This window comes from Anolis sagrei, chromosome 5 (assembly GCF_037176765.1).
Source record: "Anolis sagrei isolate rAnoSag1 chromosome 5, rAnoSag1.mat, whole genome shotgun sequence".
Lineage (NCBI taxonomy): Eukaryota > Metazoa > Chordata > Lepidosauria > Squamata > Dactyloidae > Anolis > Anolis sagrei.
This window is the reverse complement of record NC_090025.1, coordinates 79,606,202-79,630,059: the sequence shown is the minus strand read 5'-3', so window position 1 is coordinate 79,630,059 and position 23,858 is coordinate 79,606,202. Positions and strand designations below refer to the sequence as shown.

The following is a 23,858-nucleotide window of genomic DNA, read 5'->3' as shown; positions in this document are numbered from 1 at the left end:
CCTCAAGCAGCAGTCCCTTCGTGGTAAAGCCAAATGATATCGAGCTCTTTTTGGGGGGTTCTCCCAACGAGGGGAGTCCCTAAGGACCGCGAATGGGGTCCTGACCTTGGCGAGCAGCCAGCGGATGCCAATTCAAAAAGACGCAAAAACGTTGAAAATCAATCTCACCAGAGGCTGAAGAGGAAATCTGCGATCGAGGCGTTTATTTTGCGATTCAGCTGAAAAGGATGCATTAAAGGGATGAATCCACAATAAGCATGCAGTACAGTGAATTTCAGGTATATTTATACAGGCAAAACAAAGAAATCCCGGTTTGAATCTCCCGCCCGCCTCCTCTCAGTTCCCTCTGTCCTGATTGGCCGGCTCCAGAACAGCTGGGAGGAGGCTTGGCCGCTGGTCCCGCCTTCCCTCCAATCGCCGGCCGCTGTCGTCTCCAGGGGGCCAATCAGAGCCCTCGGAGCGCCTCCGGAGATTGTCCAATCAGCGGCCAGGAGGCGGGACGTATCTTGACAGCACAGAGGGGCGGATTGCCTGGAGGCGTCCGCCAGCTGATTGAACACCTTTTGTTCTTCGCACGGCAGGGAGGCGGAAGGGGAGACAAGGGATTTCCTGGGTTCCGATAAAAGATGTGTATAGGCAAAAAGGGTGGCTATGGGTGGTGTCTGGATCTCAACCGTGTGGGCAAAGGGGGTCCTTTGTCACAAAGGAGCGTACACAAAACACCATGATTGATTTAATCAGTCTGTTTTTCCGGGTTGTTTGGCTGACACATCTCTGACTTTGTTCGTCTGACTCTGAAAACAAAGCCACTGATATCGCCAGTATTTGTCCATGCAATGTCAATATGAATGGAGTATCTTCCAAGGAAATTGGATTTCCTTAACTGTAATCCCCAGGTCACATACTCTTTTATAGGGTAAAGTTCAAGAGGGGAAAAGCAAGGAAAAGGGGGTGAAGGTACATCTCATTTCATTTCATTACATATCATATATTTCATATATATTCCTCATAGATTTCATAGGAGAGATCCCCGTCCCATCCCCAAAAAGTTTATTAGAAAAACACAGCAATTAATAAGGGCAATCAGCAGAGTTCTTGAGGTTAGATCTTTTGAAACAAGGGCATGCACACACAGGCGGGGGCCACTCTCCCCAAGCAGCTTGGCTGTTGAGTTCGTAGAGGAAGTCCATGATGATAGGGCATCAAGTCAGTCAGTGAGGGCAGGAAAGGTCCGCAAAGAGTCCGCAAATGGTGGAGAGTGGGGCAATGTCCTTTGGAGAACTACATCTCCCAGCCAAGACCTGGGACCCATCTGGCCCCCCTCCCCGGGGTCGCTGCAGCCAGCTGCCGCAGGTCCCAGGCGGCTTGGATCTACTTGAAGCGAGCCCCGCCGCGGAGGAGCGGGGAAACCCCGTCACTGACAATCAGCTGTTTCTCTGCAAGACAGAAGTTCTCAAAACAAAACTAATTTTCCCCCGGGAAGAGCAGCCCAAAACAGAGAAACGGAGATGGCAGATAGGCTTAGAATTAATCATGGAACAAGGCAAAATTGGAACGGCGGCGATCCGCCATGTTAAATGTTTAGTGGATAGCGGGGTCCGTAATGGCGGTTTCCTTATCCGCGTTTTGGTCGAACGCAGATTCGGGGTCCGGGGGGCACCTGGAGGCGCCCCCCGCGGGCTCACGGCCCTCCGGAGCCCAGAGAGGAGTTTATGGAAACGTTCATGGAGTGCTGAGCCAGGAAGGGATACAAAAGTAGCATGCGGAAAGATAAAAAGTTTCAAGTTTCAAGTGGTTTATTTGGGAACGATACAAGGTAAGGGAGAGGGAAAGTCAGCTGAGGTTTGCAGGCATTTCCTGGTCTTGGAGCTGGCGGCTGAGGCACATCCCATCCTCTGGCCTCAAAGTTCGGCCTAGGAACTGCGGAACTCCCTGCTGCAGTTCATACCAATGTAAAGGCTGGGCTACCGGCAGCGCCCGCTGTCATTATCAGATTGCAAAGAAGTTAAGAGAAGCAAATGAATGATGAAGTTATTATAGAAGTTAAGAATAGTAGACAAATGTTTAAGAATTAAGATGTTACAATTATGCAGACCACATGTATGTATTAGAGTTATTAAACCACATTGAAAAAAGAGGGGGATTGTCAGGATAATTGCAAATGTTATATGTATGTTTTTCAATGTGTTAATAATGTAATTCAAGATGGTTTCAGTCATGTTCATTCGTGTAGTAGATTATTATTGTTATAGGCCAGAGAGTAAAGTCCTTGAGACTGAGATAACAGCCCTGAGAAGAAAAGGGAGCTAACCGGCTAGTAGACAGATAAGACAGAAGGGCAGGATGTTTCTTTGTCTGTGTGTTTAGTCCTGTACTTTGTCAGTTGCCATCTTTCCTCATCAACATGTAGTTGCCTGTAAATAGATGCTTCCAGTAAAGCTTATTATTTTGAAACCGAAGAAGAATGCTGTGTGGTAATTGAGTCTGTGTGTTTTGGAAACCTCAAGTTCGCTGTGCCAGACCGGAGGGTCTCACTCTGACATAATACTCCTACAATCACAGAGCTTTCTGAACCCCACCTGTTCCGTCTTCCAGTAGCTTGGTTTGCATTGCCCTTTAGTTGCTTGAAATAGCACCCCTTTGCTTTTCCCCCAGGGTTGCTGCAGTCTTAGCAGCACCCTGAAAGTTAATTATTAATAGAGGCTGGAAGCCAGCCTGCAAGCCTTTTGCAGCTATTGGTTTCAAAAGTATCCTTTTGGTCTAGAGACCGCCCTTTTTTCCTGGGGATGAGATCTCCATTTTGGAAAAGCTCTCCTGCTTTCTTTAGTATAGAAAAAGCCTCAGATGTGCTGGTGGCCAAGCTAGGCAGCTCGGACAAGCCATTGTGAGTACGATTGTGATTGAGGTTGAGGGTGGAGGTTAAGGTTAAAGTCACCCTCTCACCTTAGAAACTGGTGCTGAGCTCAGATAGAGAAAGACCTGCTCTTTCTAAAGGACAGTAGCTCAGTGCTGGGGCAGGGAATATCTCTGGATTTCTCTGCCATTGAGAAAGGCTCCATTACTTCATCTCCAAAACTAATCTTGAACTTAGATAGGGGAAGACCTGCTCTTTCTGAAAGATAACAGCTCAGGGTTAAGGTAAAAGATCCCAGGATTTTTCTACAGTTTGGAAAAACTTAACTTGGTAACTGAAGGAAAAAGGTAAGAAAGAACATCTATATGGTTTCCCAAATTGACTGTTTGTGTTTGTAACTTCATCAAGCTGTGCCAAGTCTGTCAAGGACTTTGATGTTGATGTTCAAATCTGGACTGGCGTCAGTTGCTGAGAATCTTGAGCTTCAAAGAAAGGCACCCTCGGTTCACTCAGATAAAGAGAGAAGCACATCTTAGTTTTAACTTTATAGTGATAGAATAATGATAGAATTGGGCAAAACTTCTCACACAGAACTCCCATGACCATCAGAAAATACTGGAAGGGTTTGATGGGCACTGACCTTGAGTTTGGGAGTTGTAGTTCACCAACATCCAGAGAGCACCATGGACTCAAACAAGGATGGATCTGGACAAAACTTGGCACAGATACTCAGTTTTCCCAAATGTGAACACTGATGGAGTTTGGGGAAAATAGACCTTGACATTTGGAAGTTGTAGTTACTGGGATTTATAGTTCACCTTGTAGTTACTGAGATTTATATTTCACCTACAATCAGAGAGTATTCTGGACCCCACCAATGATAGAATTGGGGCAAACTTCCCACACAGAACCCCCATGACCAACAGAAAATACTGTGTTTTCTGATGGTCTTTGGCGACCCCTCTGACACCCCCTTTCAACCCCTCCAAGGGTGCCAACCCACAGGTTGAGAAACACTGCGCAACATATATGTCCATGATCACTCACCCTTTTCTGGGATGGAGGAATATATAGGTTACAGTTCTGAAAGCGCAGCCCTACAAATGCTGGACTGCAATACACATTAGCCCTAGCCGCCATTGTGAATGGGGAGGAGTGCTAGGAGTTGCAATCTAACACCATCTGAAAGGCTGCATTTGCCTGCCCTGCACTAAGTTCAAGCTACTCATTAGAATTAAGGTTTACTAAAGTTCAGTAATCACCATCCAGTCAGTATATTGCACTATAGAATTAATGCAGTATAACACCACGTTAACTGCTTTGGCTCAATGCTATGGAAAAGGGGGATAAAGTTGATGTATGGTATGTTTTTGATTATTTTGTTATTATTTAATTTATGAAAAGCTTAATAAAGATTTTTTAAGACAATTTCTTTTCTTCACAATTAATAAACAAACAGTACATAAAGGTTATAGTGATATGAATGTTTTATATTTTGAACTTTTCTTCAGAATTGTTTTTTTATGGTTTCTTTAATTCAGATGAAAACATATCTATGTCATGTTGTTCTGACAGCATCTCTTTTTCTATTTGTATCCCAGCAACTGAGGGATCAGATGTTATGCACATAGCCATTTCCATGATTTGAAATGTTTCTCAGTGTATCTCTAGGTGAATCATTTAAGGTGGAATCAGGTGTCAGACAGGGATGTGTTTGACACCTTTATTCTCCATCTTCATCGCTATGATACTTCACCTTGTTGATGGGAAGCTTCCCACCGGAGTGGAAATCATCTATCAGCCAGATGGCAAGCTGTTTAACCTTAGCAGACTGAAAGCCAAAATCAAGGTTACAACAATATCTGTTATAGAACTCCAGTATGCTGATGACAATGTCGTCTGTGTGCATTCAGAAGAAGATCTACAAGCCACTCTAAACACCTTCGCAGAAGCATACGAGAAGCTTGGCTTGTCATTGAACATCGAGAAAACCAAAGTGCTGTTCCAGCAGTCACCAGCCAACCCCTCTCCAATGCCAGAGATACAGTTTAATGGTGTAACATTAGAAAATGTTGACCATTTCCGCTACCTTGGCAGCCACCTCTCCACCAAAGTCAACATCGACACCGAAATACAATACCGTCTGAGCTCTGCGAGTGCAGCATTTTTCCGAATGAATCAGAGAGTGTTTGAGGACCGGGACATCCGTTGGGATACCAAGGTGCTTGTTTATAGAGCTATTGTCCTCCTAACCCTTCTATACGCCTGTGAGAAGTGGACTATCTATAGACTCTTGGAACAATTTCATCAGAGCTGCCTCCGGGAAATCCTGCAAATCTCTTGGGAAGACAAGCCGTCAAATGTCAGCATGTTGGAAGAAGCAAAGACCACCAGCACTGAAGCGATGGTCCTCAGCCATCAACTTCACTGGACTGACCACGTTGTCTGGATGCCCGACCACGTCTCCCAAAGTAGTTGCTCTACTCCCAAATCAAGAACAGAAAACGGAATGTTGGAGGACAGGAAAAGAGATTTAAAGATGGGCTCAAAGCCAACCTTCAAAACTCTGGCATAGACACTGAGAACTGGGAAGCCCTGGCCCTTGAGCGCTCCAGCTGGAGGTCAGCTGTAACCAGCAGTGCTGCAGAATTTGAAAAGGCACGAATGGAGGATGAAAGAGAGAAACGTGCCAAGAGGAAAGCGCGTCAAGCCAACCCCGACTGAGACCGCCTTCCACCTGGAAACCAATGCCCTCACTGTGGGAGAAGATGCAGGTCAAGAATAGGGCTCCACAGTCACCTACGGACCCACAAGAATACTGATCTTGGAAGACTATCCTACTCGGCCAATGAGGAATCGCCTAAGTAAGTAAGTAGGTGATGTATTCCAAGGCTGTTTTTAATTAATAATGACTATATTTGACATTGTTTATAAATCTCTAATATTTCCCCTCATACACCTTCCTCTCTCTTCTTTCCTTCCTTTCTCTTCCCTTCTTTTTCTTTTCTTCTCTCTCCTCATAGCAGCAATAGAATGTAAATCAAAATTTATGATTGAAAGATAGACCTGCCAGAGGAGATGGGTCTTCAATTAGGTCTTAAAATTCCAGGTTGAAGAAACATAATTTACAAAAAAGCATTTGTTTATAAATATCAATGACTTTTCGAATAAGAGATCAGTTCACTGCATTACAACAGGGACAAATGCAAGGTACTCCACTTGTTGTTGTTCATTCGTTCAGTCGCTTCTGACTCTTCGTGACCTCATGGACCTTCCCACGCCAGAGCTCCTTGTTGGCCATCACCTCCCCCCAGTTCCTTCAGAGTCAATCCAGTCACTTCAAGGATACCATTCATCCATCTTGCCCTTGGTCGGCCCCTTTTCCTTTTTCCTTCCATTTTCCCCAGCATAATTGTCTTCTCTAAGCTTTCTTGTCTTCTCATTATGTGGCCAAAGTACTTCATCTTGGCCTCTACTATCCTTCCCTCCAATGAGCAGTCGGGCTTTATTTCCTGAAGTATAGACTGGTTGGATCTTCTCGTGGTCCAAGGCACTCTCTCTATACGCAGAGAGAAATTTACTTGATGTTTACATAAGACACAAAGGCTTTTAATGGGCAGGGTGGATGGGGCTTGAGTTGTTGGAGGATGGCAATAAAGCTGTGATGATGATGATGATGATGATTATTATTATTATTTGAAACACAACAAGATGAGTCCACAGCAGACACCCTGCTGGCTGTTGAATTAGATCACACTTCCCAAGTGTCTAGGACTGTGTGATGTATTGGCAAATAATGTGTGCAGATCCCAGTAAGGTGGCCTTCTGCAGCTGGCAGATGGTAATTTTGTCAGCGCTGATTGTGTTTAAGTACAGGCCAAGGTCTTTAGGCACTGCACCCAGTGTGCTAATCACCACTGGGACCACCTTTACTGGCTTGTGCTGTTGTTGTTGTTATTATTATTATTATTATTGCTGTGGCCCAGTCTAGTGATCAGGAAAATAAAGTAATGAGAAAATGTTGGTTTCTAATATATGTAATGTCTTGATGCTTGTGGGTAAACAGTATTTCTTGCTGTTTCTTTGTCAGTGTTGATGTGGAGAGTGTCTGGTTTGCCTACTCTGGAACATGCAACACATCATTGTCCTTCTTCAGGGGTCCCTTTCAAATCTATGATACTATATCTGTGTGTGTGAATCTTTGTCTATGACTGGATGGCTCTTTGTCAGGACGACTTTGATTTTGTTTCCTTGTCCTGATGAAGGGAGTTGGATTGGGTGGCCTTAAGCATTTTCTGTTGGTCATGGGGGGTTCTGTGTGGGAAGTTTGCTCCAATTCTGTCGTTGGTGGGGTTCAGAATGCTCTGATTGTAGGTGAACTATAAATCCCAGTAACTACAACTCCCAAATGTCAAGGTCTGTCCCCCCCCCCCCCCCCCAAACTCCATCTGTGCTTATATTTGGGCATATTGAGTATTCGTGCCAAGTTTGGTCCAGATCCATCATTGTTTGACTCCACAGTACTCTTCTGATGTAGGTGAACTACAACTCCAAAACTCAAGGTCAATGCCCACCAAACCCTTCTAGTGTTTTCTGTTGGTCGGGGGGGGGGGGGGGGTCCTGTGTGCCAAGATTGGTTCAATTCCAACATTGGTGGAGTTCAGAATGCTCTTTGATTTTAGGTGAACTATAAATCCCAGCAACGACAATTCCCAAATGGCAAAATCATTATTATTTTTTTAGTGGAGGACATAAATTGGACTGTTAGGTGTCATGTCCAAATTTGGTGTCAATTCCCCCAGTGGTTTTTGAGTTTTGATGGTATCACAAACGAACATTACATTTTTATTTAGATAAGATAGATAAGATAGATTAGATAGATAGATAGATAGATGATAAATAGATTATTATTATAAGTGGATGGCATAGGCATGATATACATATAGTTTAACACTTGTTACAGTTTACAGTTTAGAATAAGGTCCCTTCTACACTGCCATATAATCCAGTTCAAGTGGATTTGATACCTCTGTGTGGAAGAGGCCTTATGTGTGCGAAAGGGATGCTTGTAGGCGTTGTACTCTTGCAAGATGAAGAGATATTCATATTGCAGAACATTGCCTCGCTTGCCTATCCCAGCAACGCTTTCCCTCCTTGCTGAAGGATCAATAATGCATGGCAGTCGCTTTCTTCGCGTCGACTGCGAACCGTGTGTCTCGGGCGATGCCCGCTTCGCCTTTCCCCTTTGCCCGAACCGAGCAAAAGCCCCGCGTCGGCTTGCGTTGGTAACTTCCATCCCGAAGATCAGCCGACTTGAGGGTTGTACTAAACCCCCGAAGAGGGGGGAGGGGGGCAACTCCAAAAGGCAGTGTTCTCCCCTCTGTTCTCTAACCCTTTTGTATTAAACTAAAAGAGTCGAGGGAGGGTAGCAGAACGAACCATTCTGAAAAGCCAAAGGGTTAAGTGTTGAGAATTGGGTTCCTTTAACAGCGCCGTTGCCCCGCGCCCCCCCTCTTTTATAATGAGCCCGCCCTCGTGGCAGTATAAAAAGGTGGGCGGGCGGCGGCGTTCCCTCAGAGCGGAGGGTCCTTTTGCAGGTGTAACGTTCCTGCTGTTGCTGCTGAGAAGAAAGGCGTGGTCTGAACAATTGAGACAATGGCGTGGCAACCGATGGAGATCAATCCTGAGGTAAAGAAAGAGAGAGAGTGGGGTTGGTATATTGAGGGAGGGGGCGGGCTTCGTTTAACTCAATGAGAGGCGGGAAAAAGGGAGCCCTGGAACGAGGGTGTGGTGAATAGGGACTTGGGGAGAGCCAGGCCCCGGATGTTGGTGGCTGAAGTACTACTTTGGAAGGCGCGGGCCTTGTTCGGGGAGGGCCAAGGGCGGCGTGGGCTCCTCCTGGGGAGGCGGGGGGGGGGGGTGGAGGCCCAGTCGCACTGACTCTTCTCTCTCTCCCTCTGCTTCTCTTTCTCCTAGATGCTGAACAAAGTGAGTAGCGGCTGTCCAGGCTGGAAGGGCATCGCGGCGGATGGGCGTTTCCTCCTCGCCATTCATTCATCCTTTGGGAGACTGGGAGGAAAGGGAAGGGGGGGGGGGGGGCTTGGCAATAGAGAGAGACGTCGAGGGCAGCAGTGCTGAAGGGGCGCCCAGGCAGTGCGGCTGCGCAAGGCGGCCGGCAGGTGGCGCTGTGGGCCCGCTTTTTGTGCTGTGTCACAACCTCTTTGAGTCTATACATGGGAGAGGGGATGGAGGGAAAGGCCCACCTCTCTTAGACGCCTCAATGTTTGGGTTTTGCCCTCTGTCGGCCCACATGGGGGAAGAAAGAGGGAGTATGATGGCACAACCGGGAAGATTAAGGGAAAACTATATGTCTGTCAATCTGTCAAGAATACAACTATTCTTGACAGATTAGAGAAATGGGCCAAAACTAACAAAATGAAGTTCAACAGTGACAAATGTAAGATACTCCACTTTGTCAGAAAAAATGAAATGCAAAGATACAGAATGGGTGACGCCTGGTTCGAGAGCAGTACGTGTGAAAAAGATCTTGGAGTCCTCGTGGACAACAAATCAAACATGAGCCAACAATGTGATGTGGCGGCAAAAAAAGCCAATGGGATTTTGGCCTGCATCAATAGGAGCATAGTGTCTAGATCTAAGGAAGTCATGCTACCCCTCTATTCTGCTTTGGTTAGACCACACCTGGAATATTGTGTCCAATTCTGGGCACCATAATTCAAGAGAGATATTGACAAGCTGGAATGTGTCCAGAGGAGGGCGACTAAAATGATCAAGGGTCTGGAGAACAAGCCCTATGAGGAGCGGTTTAGGGAACTGGGCATGTTTAGCCTGAAGAAGAGAAGGCTGAGAGGAGATATGATAGCCATGTATAAATATGTGAGGGGAAGCCACAGGGAGGAGGGAGCAAGCTTGTTTTCTGCTTCCTTGGAGACTAGGTCACGGAACAATGGCTTCAAACTACAAGAGAGGAGATTCCATCTGAACATTAGGAAGAACTTCCTGACTGTGAGAGCCGTTCAGCAGTGGAACTCTCTGCCCCGGAGTGTGGTGGAGGCTCCTTCTTTGGAAGCTTTTAAGCAGAGGCTGGATGGCCATTTGTCAGGGGTGATTTGAATGCAATATTCCTGCTTCTTGGCAGGGGGTTGGACTGGATGGCCCATGAGGTCTCTTCCAACTCTTTGATTCTATGATTCTATATGTGCCTGGCTATTTTCCCAATGACCATCGGTATGCCCTATATGTACTTTAATTTCCCCCAAATAAAACTCTAGAGACAAGACTAAAACTCACCAGTTAAGTTTACTAAACAATCAAGATGAATCAAAACGAGGTATACAAAGGTGCAGTTTGATTATGATGGTATAGAATTAGAAAAATAAGGAACAGGTATAAGGTATAACGCTGAGGTAGCAACAACTATATTCTATGAGGTAAATACAACTATTCTTTATAACATACTAGCTTGGAGACCCGGCGGTGCCCGGGTAAATTTAGAAGGCACTGTTTGTTTTGTGAAGTTTGGTAATGTGTAATGCTATTTATTAGGGGGAAAAAGTCTTTTTGTTTTTTAATTAATGCTCCCATTAGAAAATGCATAAGGATGTGGGTGAACTACAATTTCCAGAATTGTGGGTCGGTCATTCCCAAACCCTGCCATTACTTAAAGTTGGCCATGTTGGATATGTGTGCCAAGTGTGGTCCAGATCCGGCAGCAGCTGAGTTCAGTGATATCTAGGTAAGGGTGAACTACAACTCCCAGATTCCCAGGGCAATCACCCACAAGCTCAGCCAGTATGCACAATTGGCCATGTTGGTTTTGTGTGCCAAGTTTGGTCCCGATCCATTGTTGGCTGAGTTCACTGTTCTCTAGATAAGGGTGAACTACAACTCTCAGGGTAATCACCCCTAAACTCGGCAAGTATGTACAATTGCCCATGGTGGGTCTGTGTGCCATCATTGGTGCAGTTCAGAGTGCTCTTAGATTGCAGGTGAACTATGCATCCCAGTCCCTACAACTCCTATAAATCATTGTGAATACTCTCCAAACCTCTCCAGTATGTTCAGTTGCTGATCAATTCCTCTGCTGTGTGCCAAAGGAAAGGGTTGGAATGGGATAAGGGAGAAGCAGTGGGTGGGGTCATGCAAACGAAGAGAGAAAGGAACACTGGGATGTGCTTGCTATAACCTGCAATGTACTTCAAGAGAGTGACTTGCTGTCTTCTCAGCACTGGAAACAATAGCTTATTTGTGGAGGCTGGAGGCTGCCTGTGTGAACAGACACCTGTGCCACATACAGATTTTCACTTTTATTATGTGTATAGATACTATAATCTATAGTCTCTAAGGCAAATATATTCTATAATGATATAAACTCTAAGTTCTATGTGGCATGTACTATCTATGAACTCTGGGGCATGTATATGTACTATGTAATCTATAAGGCATATATATTCTAATCTATATGGCAAATATAGCTATTCTATGGCATATATACTATAGTCTATAGACTCTAAGGCAGGGGTCTTCAAACTTTTTAAACAGGGCCAGGTCACAGTCCCTCAAATGGTTGGAGGGCCAGATTATAATTTGGAAGAAAAAAAAACATGAACGAATTCCTATGCACACTGCACATATCTTATTTGTAGTGCAAAAACATTTAAAAACAATACAATAATTAAAATGAAGAACAATTTAAACAAATATACATTTATTAGTATTTCAATGGGAAGTGTGGGCCTGGTTTTGGCTGATGAGATAGGATTGTTGTTGTTGTGTGCTTTCAAGTTATTACAGCTTTAGGTTAACCCTGAGCGAGTGCCAGGTAAATGATCCTGAAGGGCCACATCCGGCCCCTGGGCCTTAGTTTGAGGACCCCTGCTCTGAGGCATGTATTATCTATGTTCTATAAGGCAAATATGTGCTAAGGATGGCCTGTTCAGACTGCTAAGCCAGACCAGACACTTTCTGGCTAACTACTAAACTATGTCCAAAAGAAGAATGGAGCAAAAAGTCTTTCTGCGAAGCTCTGAGCCAGAATGAGCTGAACCAAACAGAGCTCAGCCTCTAGGAGGATCCTAAGCTCCTACTCTAAAACTTAGCAGAATGGAACAGTCCAACTCCAGGGAAATAAACAGGAAAATAAACTAGAAAATACTCTCTTTCTGAGACTGGGAATGATTTTGAGTGGGTCCCATAACAGGGTGCTTAACCCATCCCATCAGAATCAGTCTGCAAAGCGTCGCAGAAACGGATTATTTGCAGACTACCTGTACCCGCCACGTGTTGCTGTGGCCAACCTTCCCCCCCCCCCCCTTTTCTTTCTCTCCTTCCTTCCCTCCCTCTTTTTTTCCTTCCCTTTTTTTCCCCTTCTCTCTTTCCTTCCAATGGGATTTTGGCCTGCATCAATAGGAGCATAGGAGAACTCCAGAGGACAGGAGCAGGATTCAAAACGATCTTTACAGATTAGAGAGATGGGCCAAAACTAACAAAATGAAGTTCAACAGTGACAAATGCAAGATACTCCACTTTGGCAGGAAAAATGAAATGCAAAGATACAGAATGGGGGACAATGTCTGGCTCGAGAGCAGTACGTGTGGATAAGATCTTGGAGTCCTCATGGACAACAAGTTAAACATGAGCCAACAATGTGATGTGATGGCAAAAAAAGCCAATGGGATTTTGGCCTGCATCAATAGGAACACTGTCTAGGTCCAGGGAAGTAATGCTACCCCTCTATTCTATATTCTATATTTCCCCCTCCTGATTGCTTGAGAGTTACAGTTAACTGAGAGGTTACTGCATTTTGGGATGACAAAGGCTCATATTTTCCCAACTGTTGAGACCAACCATCAAAAAGCTCTGTAGCCGGGTTGTTGTAGGTTTTTCCGGGCTATATGGCCATGTTCTGGAGGCAATTTTTCTCCTGACGTTGTTGTAGGTTGTAGCTCTGTAGCCGTTCGGCATGTGGGATGACAGAATTAGCATTCCATGCTACAATTGCCTGGCTGGATCTCTGAAAAATATGGAGGTACCAAAACCTCTTTTTCTTCCCCTAGGTATTTTGTAAATAGGTGAGGTATTCTGCAAAGTTCCTCATAGTAGTGATGAAAATGCAGGCAGTCCTCTACAAATTACTCAAAGTTAAGAACAGGGATGAGACAACAGGAAGTGAAAAGTTATTGTGGGGGAAAGGGTTTGCCACTTGAAGGGTATCTGTTCGTAACTTGGGGACTGCCTGTAAATTGAAGGGGGGGGGGGGAAATCAGGAAAGAGTTACCTTTCTGATATTTTCCTCATCACTTGGCTGAACCATACATACAGTTTTAAAGTGTCTGGATTTCCCTACTGATCCCTTTGTAGTAGTAGCCATGGGGTGATTAAGTATTTCAAAAACAAGTAGCATAAAGCTCTTGTAAAAATATTTGAGTAGATGCAGAACTATTTGCTTTATTTTTATTGTCCTGACCTTCTCTTAATAGAGCGACTCTAGGCAGCTAATGATGTGTATAAACATTGCAAAATAAGTGCAAATAACCAAAATACAAATATTAGAAACCATTTTTATCAGTGTAAACATTAAACTGCTTTACAACTCCATACCTAGCCCAAATTCCCAATTACACTGTCCCCAACAGCCCACTTCTCATCAGGTCATAAATGCCCAATGGCCGAGGAACATTTTCAGCTGCCTCAAAATGGCAGGCAGGGATGGGTCCATCCTGGTTTCTAGGGAAGGAGGTCCAGAGTCTGGGAGTAGCCACAGAGCTTTTGGCCAGTCACTTCCTCGCCTCATGGTTATTGTGAAGATAAAACTAGAAGGAGACCCACATACACCACCTTGAGCCCATTTGAGGAATGGCAAGTATTAAATCTAACAAATATGCTATATTTGCATCCCAAGGATGTTGTGCTTATTGACATGCTGTTGAATATTGTTTCCTTACCATGCAGGTGCTGTCCCGCCTAGGAATTGCTCCTGGCTGGCGGTTTGTGGATGTGCTAGGGTTTGAGGAGGATTCCTTAAATGCAGTACCCAATCCAGCTTGTGCACTGCTACTGCTTTTTCCTCTTACTGCTCAGGTGAGCTTTAAGGTTGAACAACCATGCAAAATGGTGATATCTGTAACTTGGGAATTCATTGAGCTTGGAAGGAAAAAAAATCCCCTCTGAAGGTGTATGTACTTAAATCCCATGCTCTGTTTTAATGTGACTTGAACTTCAAGAACCCTAAACCATGTTTTTCTCATGAAGGGAAAGTGGTAGAATTAGGAACAAAGATTTATTGTGCAAATTCTGTTAAATCACCTTGCTGCAGAACAGCTGACTGGTTTCTCTCTTCCTTTGGCTAATTGCCACTCAAGGCTAAATCTCTTGTGTATACGTGGCATGCATCTGTTAGAGGGGAATGCCATATGTCTGCTGATTTGTTAAATTGGAAGTAAGTAAAAGCGCTTTTTTTAAAGCAGCCTCTGAGGCCCCTTCTACACTGCCCTATAATCTAAGTTATTATTATTTAAAACTTTTATATCCCGATCTTCTCACCTCCATAGGGGGACTCAGACCGGCTTACAGCAAGGATTCAATGCTATTAATACAAGTTAAAACATCATACAACAATATAAGATTAAAATACCTATAGATAAAATACATATATACCTAATCGCCAAGGTAAAATCATGTTCAACTCGGTCTGCATATGTAGTCACTCACTTTGGTCTGTAACCAGTCTCACCCATTATTCTGGGAATGCTTCATTATCAAAGCAGATAACCAGCCGTTACACAGTGATGTCATTTGAAACAAGAGGTTTTTCTCTGGGCCCTTCTACACGGTCATATAAAATCCAGGTTATCTGCTTTGAACTGGATTATATGGCAGTGCAGCCTCAGATAATCCAGTTCAAAGCAGATAATGTGGATTCTGAAATGATCAACCTCCCTCAATCAAAAATGCCAGTGGTGACAAGAGTAGCACAAATTGACTAGAGTAAACCTCTGGGATGTACATGTTAGTGTGTATTAAAAGTCAAGTGTGCAGCAGTCTGCCTGTAGATGTTGGAGCTGTAGACTTCTATATTGGAGCAATGTTTAAAGAGTTAACTTGTAAATGATCATATCTTGGCAGTCTTCCTTCTCTGCTTCGAGATTGTGCCTTTTAGATAAGGTTCTTATAAATTGATCAGCAAGAAGCTTTTTCAGAGGCTTGATGGAACATTATTGCTCTATGCATATCACTTGGAAGGCTGTACAGATCTTGGTCACGAGATATATGTTGCTGTTGCTCTCCTTAATGGTTTGGAGAGGAGGGTTTTTGTTTTGTTTTTTTGCATAACCTCTGCAATAACCGGAAGAAATGGATATAGTCAGGCTTGAAAGGAAATTGAGTGGTTTAAACCAATAGAAAATTAGATCTGCAAAAGTTACCTTGCTCAGACTCTTGGGGCATGAGAGTGACTTAGGAGGTTAGGAAAAAGAGATCCTGAAAAAAACCGAGAGATTCTCAAGTGACCTTAATCTGTGATTGCATCTTATGGTACTCACAGTAACATCAGGGCACATAGATGCTGGCTAGTAGCCAGTACAGATTACCCATTGGAAATTAAATTAAGCTATTTACCTTGTGCTAGGTCTTCAGATGAGGTCAGATCCTGTGCACTTTTCACCCTTAACTGCCTAGTCAAAACTCCAGAGAAGTTGTGTGCGAAGATAATGGCATAATATTGTGGAAGAGTGGTTTACAGGATGACCAAAATTTGGATTTTGCAGCCTTTAATTTTTCAGGTTGTTTCATATTTATTGGATAGTTTTTCTGTGAGGATATGGTGTGTTGATCCTTCATAGGTAAATATTCTCCTATACAAAAATGGAGTTCTCTGCCTAATCCAGGGTGCTAGTTCAGCTTGTTATGAAACACTGGGGAATTTCTTCTAATTAATAAATGTGTCCATTTGCAGCATGAAAACTTCAGAAAACAGCAGGTCGAAGAACTAAAGGGTCAAGAAGTAAGCCCAAAAGTCTATTTTCTGAAGCAGACTGCCAGTAATTCATGTGGAACTATTGGCCTTATTCATGCGATTGCTAACAACCAAGATAAAATACTGTTTGGTAAGTACAGTGGAAGAGTTTTCCTACAGTTATACTTCTTACAGGATATGCACAATTACTCTCTGAAAAATATTATTAGACAGTGAGTCCAGGTATAATTCTTGTGAAGAATAACAGAAATGGCTATGCAAATTTGATATGGATTGCCGGATGGTATGCATCAGGTACTGTTTTATGCCTCAAAGAATTACCCCTCCCCCCCCCCAAGTTTTCTGTCAAATTCATCACGTAAAATGCCCTCTGTCAAGCTCATCAAGTAGGATGAAATAAGGCTTATTTCCAGAAAAGGGTTCAGGACTGTGTAAATATCCTCTCTTAAATAGTGTGATCTGTCTTCGGATTGGGACGCCCCTCCCCCCTGTGGCACCAATGGATGCTCTGGCCAGAGCGAAGACAGAGGGGAGCAGAAGACATTTCCATCTTGTCTTTACTAATAATATAATATAGTATATTGTATATACATATAATATTTATAATATTATAATGTAATACAATATAATACTAGTAATAATACAATATTATAATTATAATTTATATTACATGTAATATTATTAATAATATTACAATATAATTGTATGGTGCAATATAGTGGCGTATAGTACTGATGTTGTGCTGTGCTAATAATATAATATATTGTATGAAAATATATATTGTAAGCCGCTCTGAGTCCTCTTCGGGGTGAGAAGGGCAGCAAATAAATAAATAAAATAGCCTTACATTTAAGTGTGTGGAGGCAGACTGTTGCTGTTCAATAACCTGGGAAGCATTTTGTAGATGTTAAGCACCTCTTTCCTCGTGCCTTGTAAGTCTGAGGGATAGGAGATCACCACCATAGCAAAGTCAGCAGTAGTTTCACAAGTGCTTTCTCAACCAAACACCAATGAGGAAAACCTAGTTTCCAGAGTGGCTTAATACAGGATTTAAAAATGTCCCTGCTTAGAGACTTGCACACATTGTAGGTATGTTTCCTTGGCTATCTTGTTAGCCCTTGCATTTCATTTCTTGCAGATGAGGGTTCTGCACTGAAAGAGTTCCTTAATGCCACTGCTGACCTCTCTCCAGATGAGAGGGCAAAACGTCTTGAAAACAATAAGGTAAATGTTTACACAGTTGCTGAAGGGGTCCTCATAGCATGTGCCAAAGGGTTTTTCTTTTTTAAAAACACCTTGTCTATTTAACATTTCTTCAGGCAATTCAAGATGCCCACAATGCAGTAGCAGAAGAAGGCCAGTGTCGGGTAAGTGCATATTAAATATGTAGGCATAACGTCATTGCCAAGAATGAGTACTAAAAGAAATGAGTCATACTCTTGAGATTCTTTGTTCTCGGCATCCAGTTAGGAATTGGGGTGAAGTTGGGAGCAGAATGAAATTTATTCTTCCTCAGATATTGTTGAACTTCCTCCAGCCTCACCTCTGAGATGGCCACCTTTCAAGGATGGTGGGACCTGAAGTCCAAAGCACCTAGAGCCTCAGGTTTCCCAATCATGCTTAGTACATGAAAGCATGTTGGAAACAGCAATTCCTGCTTTTGTTAAGATTTGATAAAATAATAGTGGTTTTACATTTGTGAAAGAGATCATCTATACTTAGTATCCTAGAACAACTTTCCTTTGAAGCAATCCAATTTGTTATTCAAATAAAACTGGTGGTTTTGTTGATGCATTGTGAGAATAGGGAGGAGTGGTGCTTGAGCCAGAGCTTCCTGATAACTGTGTTTAACCTTGTGTAGCTTGGAATTTTTGTATTTCCTTTTTTCACCTTAAGCTGAGCAGCACGTTAGGAGGAGGATGCTACTGAACTGCACCTGCCTTCACTAATTGGGGGCGCATGGCTAGGGCATTTGCCAATTGCAGCCCAGCAATTATTTTCTGATTTTTTGTTGTGTTTTGTGTTATATTGTGTTTACTGTATTGATGGGCGTGGCCTCATGTAAGCAGCCCCCAGTCCCCTTGGGGAGATGGAAGCGGGGTATAAATGAAGTATTATTATTATTATTATTATTATTATTATTATGCTCTTCTCTGGATTTTGCATATATTATGACAAAAAGGAGACTTGCTTTAAGCAATCTAGCAATGGAACATGAATTGTTGGAAATCTTAGTTAACATGTGCTTTTTAAAAGAAAGTGTACACATGAATATGCCATCTCCATCTTTGTCTATCTAGGATTCTAAATTTGTATTTTATCTAACTGTAGGCTGAAGATGATAAAGTGAACTTTCACTTCATTCTGTTTGCCAGTGTGGATGGGCAACTATATGAGTTAGGTATGTATATGTTTAAAAATACGAAGTCTCTTACCAATGAGCTGGGTTCTTTGTATAGAGTAATTCCCAGACATAAGAATAGGTTTCCCGCCCTGAGTCCCCCCCGGGGTGAGAAGGGCGGGGTATAAGTAAATGAAATAAATAAATAAATAAAATTCCAAATAAAATTGGAAGCCTACTATCTCTGGGTTTATACTTGCTTTTCAAAGTAGAGAAACAACTCTTAGTGCAACACTGCACTTTTAAATTGTTCAGTGAATTGCACTCCAAAAGCATATGGTTTTGAAATGAAGTGTTCCCTATGGAACAGACATTGCAAGGAAGTGCAAGTATTAATGTAAGGATTGTATATATGATGGGACATTGTCCTTTGATAATACCTTATTTTTAGAATCTTATTTTACTTTCACACTGGTGTAAAGTAAACTATGTACCAAGAGTGCAGTGGGGGATTCCTCAATTGTACCACAGTGTTCTTTTCTGTGAAAGAAAGGAAAATATCTGGTATCCTGCACAAGCAGATAAGAACATTATTCTTTGAGCATCAGTGAGCTATGGCAGCATCACTTGTATGGCTTGTATTTATAGAACAATGGTTCAAATTTAGGTTCTCTTTGTTGTTATTGGAAGTATAGGTGGAGTGGGAGCAGAGTTAGTGAGCTGTCATGTCCAGTTGCTGCTTCTTTTCTTTTAAAACAGGGATCCTCAGACTTTTTAAACAGAGGGCCAGGTCACAGTCCCTCAAACTGTTGGAGGGCCAGATTATAATTTGAAAAATACATGAATGAATTCCTATGAATACTGCACATATCTTATTTGTAGTGCAAAAAAACCACTTAAAATAATACAATAATTAAAATGAAGAACAATTTTAAGAAATATAAATTTGTTAGTATTTCAATGGGAAGTGTGGGCCTGCTTTTGGCTGATGAGATAAGATTGTTGTTGTGCTTTCAAGTCATTTCAGATTTAGGTTGACCCTGAGCGAGGGCCGGCTAAATGACCTTGGAGGGTCGTATCTGGACCCCCGGGCCTTAGTTTGAGGACCCCTATTTTAAAACAATACCTTGTTTATTTGATACCAGGCTGCAGTACAGCCTGGTGTCAAATAAATATTGCAATATTGGGTTTGCTGCATGCCGATTACTGTACTAATGTGTAGGCATGCCCTGCTGCAGTCTCCCAAGGCATTAGTCTGCGTTATTTGCCGTTTTATAAAAGTGATACCATTTAACCACAGTGTTCTATATAATGAGACTTGAGCATCCATGAATTTTGGTATACAAAGGTGGTTCTGGAACCAAACCACAGCAGATACCAAGGGCCCGCTGTAATGAAAATAGTAAGACTGTGCTTACTATTGTCTAGCCCAGGGTTCCTTGAACTTTTTTAACAAGAGGGCCAGGTCACAGTCCCTCGAACTGTTGGAGGACTGGATTATAATTTGAAAAAAACATGAATGAATTCCTATGCACACTGTACATATCTTATTTGTAGTGCAAAAACACTTAAAAACAATACAATAATTAAAATGAAGAAAAATTTTAACAAATATAAACTTAATAGTATTTCAATAGGAAGTGTGGGCTTGCTTTTGGCTGATGAGATAAGGTTGTTGTGTGTTTTCAAGTCGTTTCAGACTTAGGTTGACCCTGAGTAAGGGGCAGGTAAATGACCTTGGAGGGCTGCATTTGGGCCTTCGTTTGAGGACCCCTGGTCTAGCCAAAGTTTGAGTTTTTTTTCTGTTTGTCAGCTGCTTTCAAGCTATGAGAAAGAAGGGAAAAACATGTAATATACAAAATTATATAGCAGCTGTATACCTGCTTCCTCATCTGAAAAATTATGGAAACTATTGATAAGTGCTTAGTTTGCAAATGGGAACCCAAGCAGTTAGAAACAAGGCCACGATTTTCACATTGTGCAATCTGATTTTTTTTTAAAAAAAGAAAGAGGAATAGTCTAAAGTTGGATTTTATACCTTTTGTATTACAATATTCTGTGAAGGAAAACCTACAATAAATTTCAAAATAGCTGCTATAAAACCTACACATGCCTTCATATGCTCTCTCTCTCTCTCTCTCTATATATATATATAATATTGTGTGCATGTTTCTTAAAAAGCCCCCCCTCCCCCCAGTCAGCAATATTATCTCAGCAATTGATCATGAAGGCAGAATACTTTCTCTGAATAATGAACCTTATCTGATGAGTAAGAGCTGCTGATGGCAGCTGCTGGGAGGGTTGTGTGAATTTCCCATGAAGAGCTCAGTAGCTGTTAAGGCATGAAGTGAGGCACATTTCCCAACTTTACAACTCTACTGTAGAATTAGGATCAGGAAGTAATAGGCATACTCCACAAGGATGCTTCTTACTGTACAGAAATGTTTCCTTTCTTGGACTATGATTTCCAGAACCCACCAGCTTGCATGGGCAGTAGCTATGGTTTTCCAAGCCGTGTTTAACTATTCTCAAGGCAGATTGTTCACATCCTAAACATGCCTTTCATCTTCTTTTACAGATGGCCGAATGCCCTTCCCTATAAACCATGGCGCTAGTTCAGAGGATACCTTGCTGAAGGTATTTTTAATTAAATAATGCGATTAGTATTTTAACACTTGCAGATGCAATTAGATCCCTCAGGTTATTTTATTTTGTATTTTTTATTTATTTAAGTAGACATACATTTACAAGAGTTTGTTGCATACAGTGCAATACTTTCTATCTATTAATGTTCCATAATCATTTATCTGATAATATATTTCCATTAAGGGGTCACATTTTGTATTTTCTGATAGGCCAGCTCTATATTTTATTCCCTAAAGTTTCTCAGTAAATAAAGTAAGTGCAAATTGGGAGTAGGATTAGCTAATGGGGTCCTGTAGCATTTATTGAACCAACAGCTGAACAGGTTTGACCACTAGAAATGTACACCAAAGCATTCTTCGTGCAACTAAATTGCAGTTATTAACTACAATGTGGAGAACAGATGCTTAGTAAATTGTGGGTTTTCCCCTTTGGCAGATGTGGGTGCCTTGGGCTTCATTTATCTAGTGTATTTCATCAGTTCAAAGACCAACCTTTTTTGCTATATAAACATCTTAGAATTATGGGTGCTCTCTCTCTCTATATGTATATCTATATATACACACATGTTTGTTTTTGGTACTGAAATTAGTGTGCATCTTCTAGGCTTCTAGTGCTTTTCAAGTCTTAATTATACAGTCTTGTATTAAGAACACTAAGATGTCACAATGTTTTTTCTTAAGGCTTCTGCCAAGGTCTGCCGGCAGTTCACGGAACGTGAGCAAGGAGAGGTCCGCTTTTCTGCTGTGGCCCTGTCTAAGTCTGCCTGAAGGTCAGAAGTTTAAAGTGGCACTGTAACTTACCACAGAAAGCAGTTCAAGCCTGTAGTCCTTCAGTGCTTATGTTTAAAAAAAGGATTTCCCCTCACAGCTGTTTTTGGTCTTGAGTTTAAACTGTATTGCTGGGCCTGTTCTCCCCACCCCCTTCTAGCTGCTTCAGCCGTGCTTGTCCTAAAGACAAAGCTCAAATTATTTCAACACTTTAAATATATCAGATACTGGGAACCCTTTATAACTGTAACTTGTTTCAATGTTTCATAGGGCTTTATTTGACTTGTGCCTCCCCAGTTGTTTCTCAAATTGTTGTACCTTCTTGTTAATCACAAGAATAAATATTTTCTTGCTATTCCAAAACCTATCCAGTCTTTTCTTTATGAACCTTTGGTGTTGAAACATGATGAATGATAAAACAGTTTGAAAAAAATACTTTTTGGACTACATTTCTCAGAATCTTTGCTGGAGTTAAATGCTCTTAAATTCAGGAGATTACCAAGAGACGTTACTCAACATCAGGGGTCCTCAAACTAAGGTCCGAGGGCTGGATGCGGCCCTCCAAGGTCATTTATCCGGCCCTTGCTCAGGGTCAGCCTAAGTCTGAAATGACTTGAAAGCACACAACAACAATTGAGGCAGATGGTGTAGAAGAGTTCCTTGTATATAAAGTTTACTAAAGAACAGTAGGTACAGGGTGAGGCAGCATAACTTCCTTTTTAAAAATGCACACCATTCAGTCAGTTGAAGATGTAGCAGAGCACTAGTGGTCTCGTTCGAGAGGCGAGAGTATAAAGTTTTGTCCTGACACAGTTCAGTCGCCATCATGCATTGGAACAGTGAGGAGCGTGCTTTTGCTGTTGAGGCCTACTTTTCGAGCAGATTTGGAGTGGCCGGCCCACTCTCCAGATTTGGCCCTTTGTGATTTTTTTTCTATGGGTTTTTTTTGAAATCCCGTGTTTATATGAACCGTCCAAGGACCCTACAAGATTTGAACACCAACATCCAGGAAGAAATTGCCAACAGAATGCCTGCTATGCTGGCAAGAGTAATGATAAACTCCAAAAACGGGTTTTATTAAGTTTTGAAAGGAAGTTATGCTGCCTCACCCTATATTAGCAAAATTGTTCCAAACCACTTCTCCCAGTTCAACTGCAATTTCATCAATAATTCATGATTGTTGCAAAGGAGAGTTTTTAGCCTGCATAAAGGATAGATATTGTATATACAGGCAGTCCCCGAGTTACAAATACCTGACTTCCAAATGGTTCATCATTACAAACAAGTGAGGCAAAAGGAAGTGAGAGAAATCTACCCCTTGGAAGAGAAATTCACTCTTGAAAGGGTTGTTATGGGGGAAGGTTTCACCACTGAAGCCTTATCACTAATCCTTGTTTCCACAACAAGCCAAATTTTTCAAAATCTAATTATCACAGGGACTGAAAATGAGATGAAATCTTGATAAGGGGCACAGACAGCAAAACAACACAGAAATGTTAACCCTTCCCTATGCTGTCCAAAACTATATTTGTCTGGAGTTATACTGAAAAAATGTACCTGTTCCAACTTCCATATAAATTAAACTTAAGAACAACTTACTTTGTTTCTTTCTTGGGGACTGCCTGTACTTGTGTAAGTCAAGGGGTTTTGGGGCCAAAACTATGGATTTTATTATGATAGGATGAAGGTAAAATTTCAGGGCATGTAACAAACATTTCCCTCTTTTTTAAAAAAAGCATAAAAGGAACATACTTAGGAAAAGCTAAAGAGGATCTTTTGATTTAAGGTAGATGGCGATGTCCTATTTTAAGAATTAGAAATCCTTTAACAGGTTTTTAATTGATTTTAACTTGAAAAGAGATTGGTTCTTTCCCACAAAATAGGTTTTCTTAATATGGAAGGGGAGATCTTGCTTGTGTCATTCAGTCATATGGAACAGAGATCAAAGCCTGTAGCAGAAGAAAACGATGGGGCAAGGAATTCTGATTTAGGGCAGCAAAATAGCTTGTGAGCTTCAGATCATACATCAGACTCTCAGTGCTAGTCTTTTTATGATCTGTCTCGGCTAAAGGACATTGCAGCTAGAGCTGGTTGCTAAGTAGGCACAGCCAAGTCTACTTGATTCAAATGATTCCACTGGTGGCTGTCTGTTCTGCATATGTCACAGGCAAGGCAGCCAAGCAACAAGCTACGGCATGAAAAGAGTGAGCATATGTTGTCACAGAAGGACTCTCAAATATTTTTTTAAAAAACCCA

General features: G+C 42.1%; 1 protein-coding gene across 2 annotated transcripts; it reads left to right on the top strand.

The window, feature by feature from the left end:
* The first annotated feature begins 8,417 nt into the window (after nucleotides 1-8,417).
* On the top strand, nucleotides 8,418-21,965 carry UCHL1 (ubiquitin C-terminal hydrolase L1). 2 transcript variants are annotated; one of them, XM_060778451.2, is made up of 9 exons: nucleotides 8,418-8,542; nucleotides 8,831-8,842; nucleotides 13,826-13,954; nucleotides 15,828-15,978; nucleotides 16,987-17,072; nucleotides 17,168-17,215; nucleotides 18,180-18,249; nucleotides 20,768-20,826; nucleotides 21,516-21,965. In XM_060778451.2, the coding sequence occupies exons 1-9, from the start codon at nucleotides 8,510-8,512 to the stop codon at nucleotides 21,600-21,602; spliced, it is 675 nt and encodes a 224-aa protein (XP_060634434.2). In that variant the 5' UTR covers nucleotides 8,418-8,509; the 3' UTR covers nucleotides 21,603-21,965. The 2 variants fall into 2 exon arrangements, with proteins under 2 accessions (XP_060634434.2, XP_067324894.1); XM_067468793.1 differs by lacking the exon at nucleotides 8,831-8,842.
* The last annotated feature ends 1,893 nt before the right edge of the window (nucleotides 21,966-23,858 follow it).

Bases quoted from the DNA above. Each gene is read 5' to 3' on its own strand.
- UCHL1 (XM_060778451.2), top strand. From the start codon at position 8,510: ATGGCGTGGCAACCGATGGAGATCAATCCTGAG. The intron at 17,216-18,179 runs GTAAGTGCATAT...ATCTAACTGTAG, and splicing joins CAGAAGAAGGCCAGTGTCGG to GCTGAAGATGATAAAGTGAA. The intron at 20,827-21,515 runs GTATTTTTAATT...TTTTTTCTTAAG, and splicing joins CAGAGGATACCTTGCTGAAG to GCTTCTGCCAAGGTCTGCCG.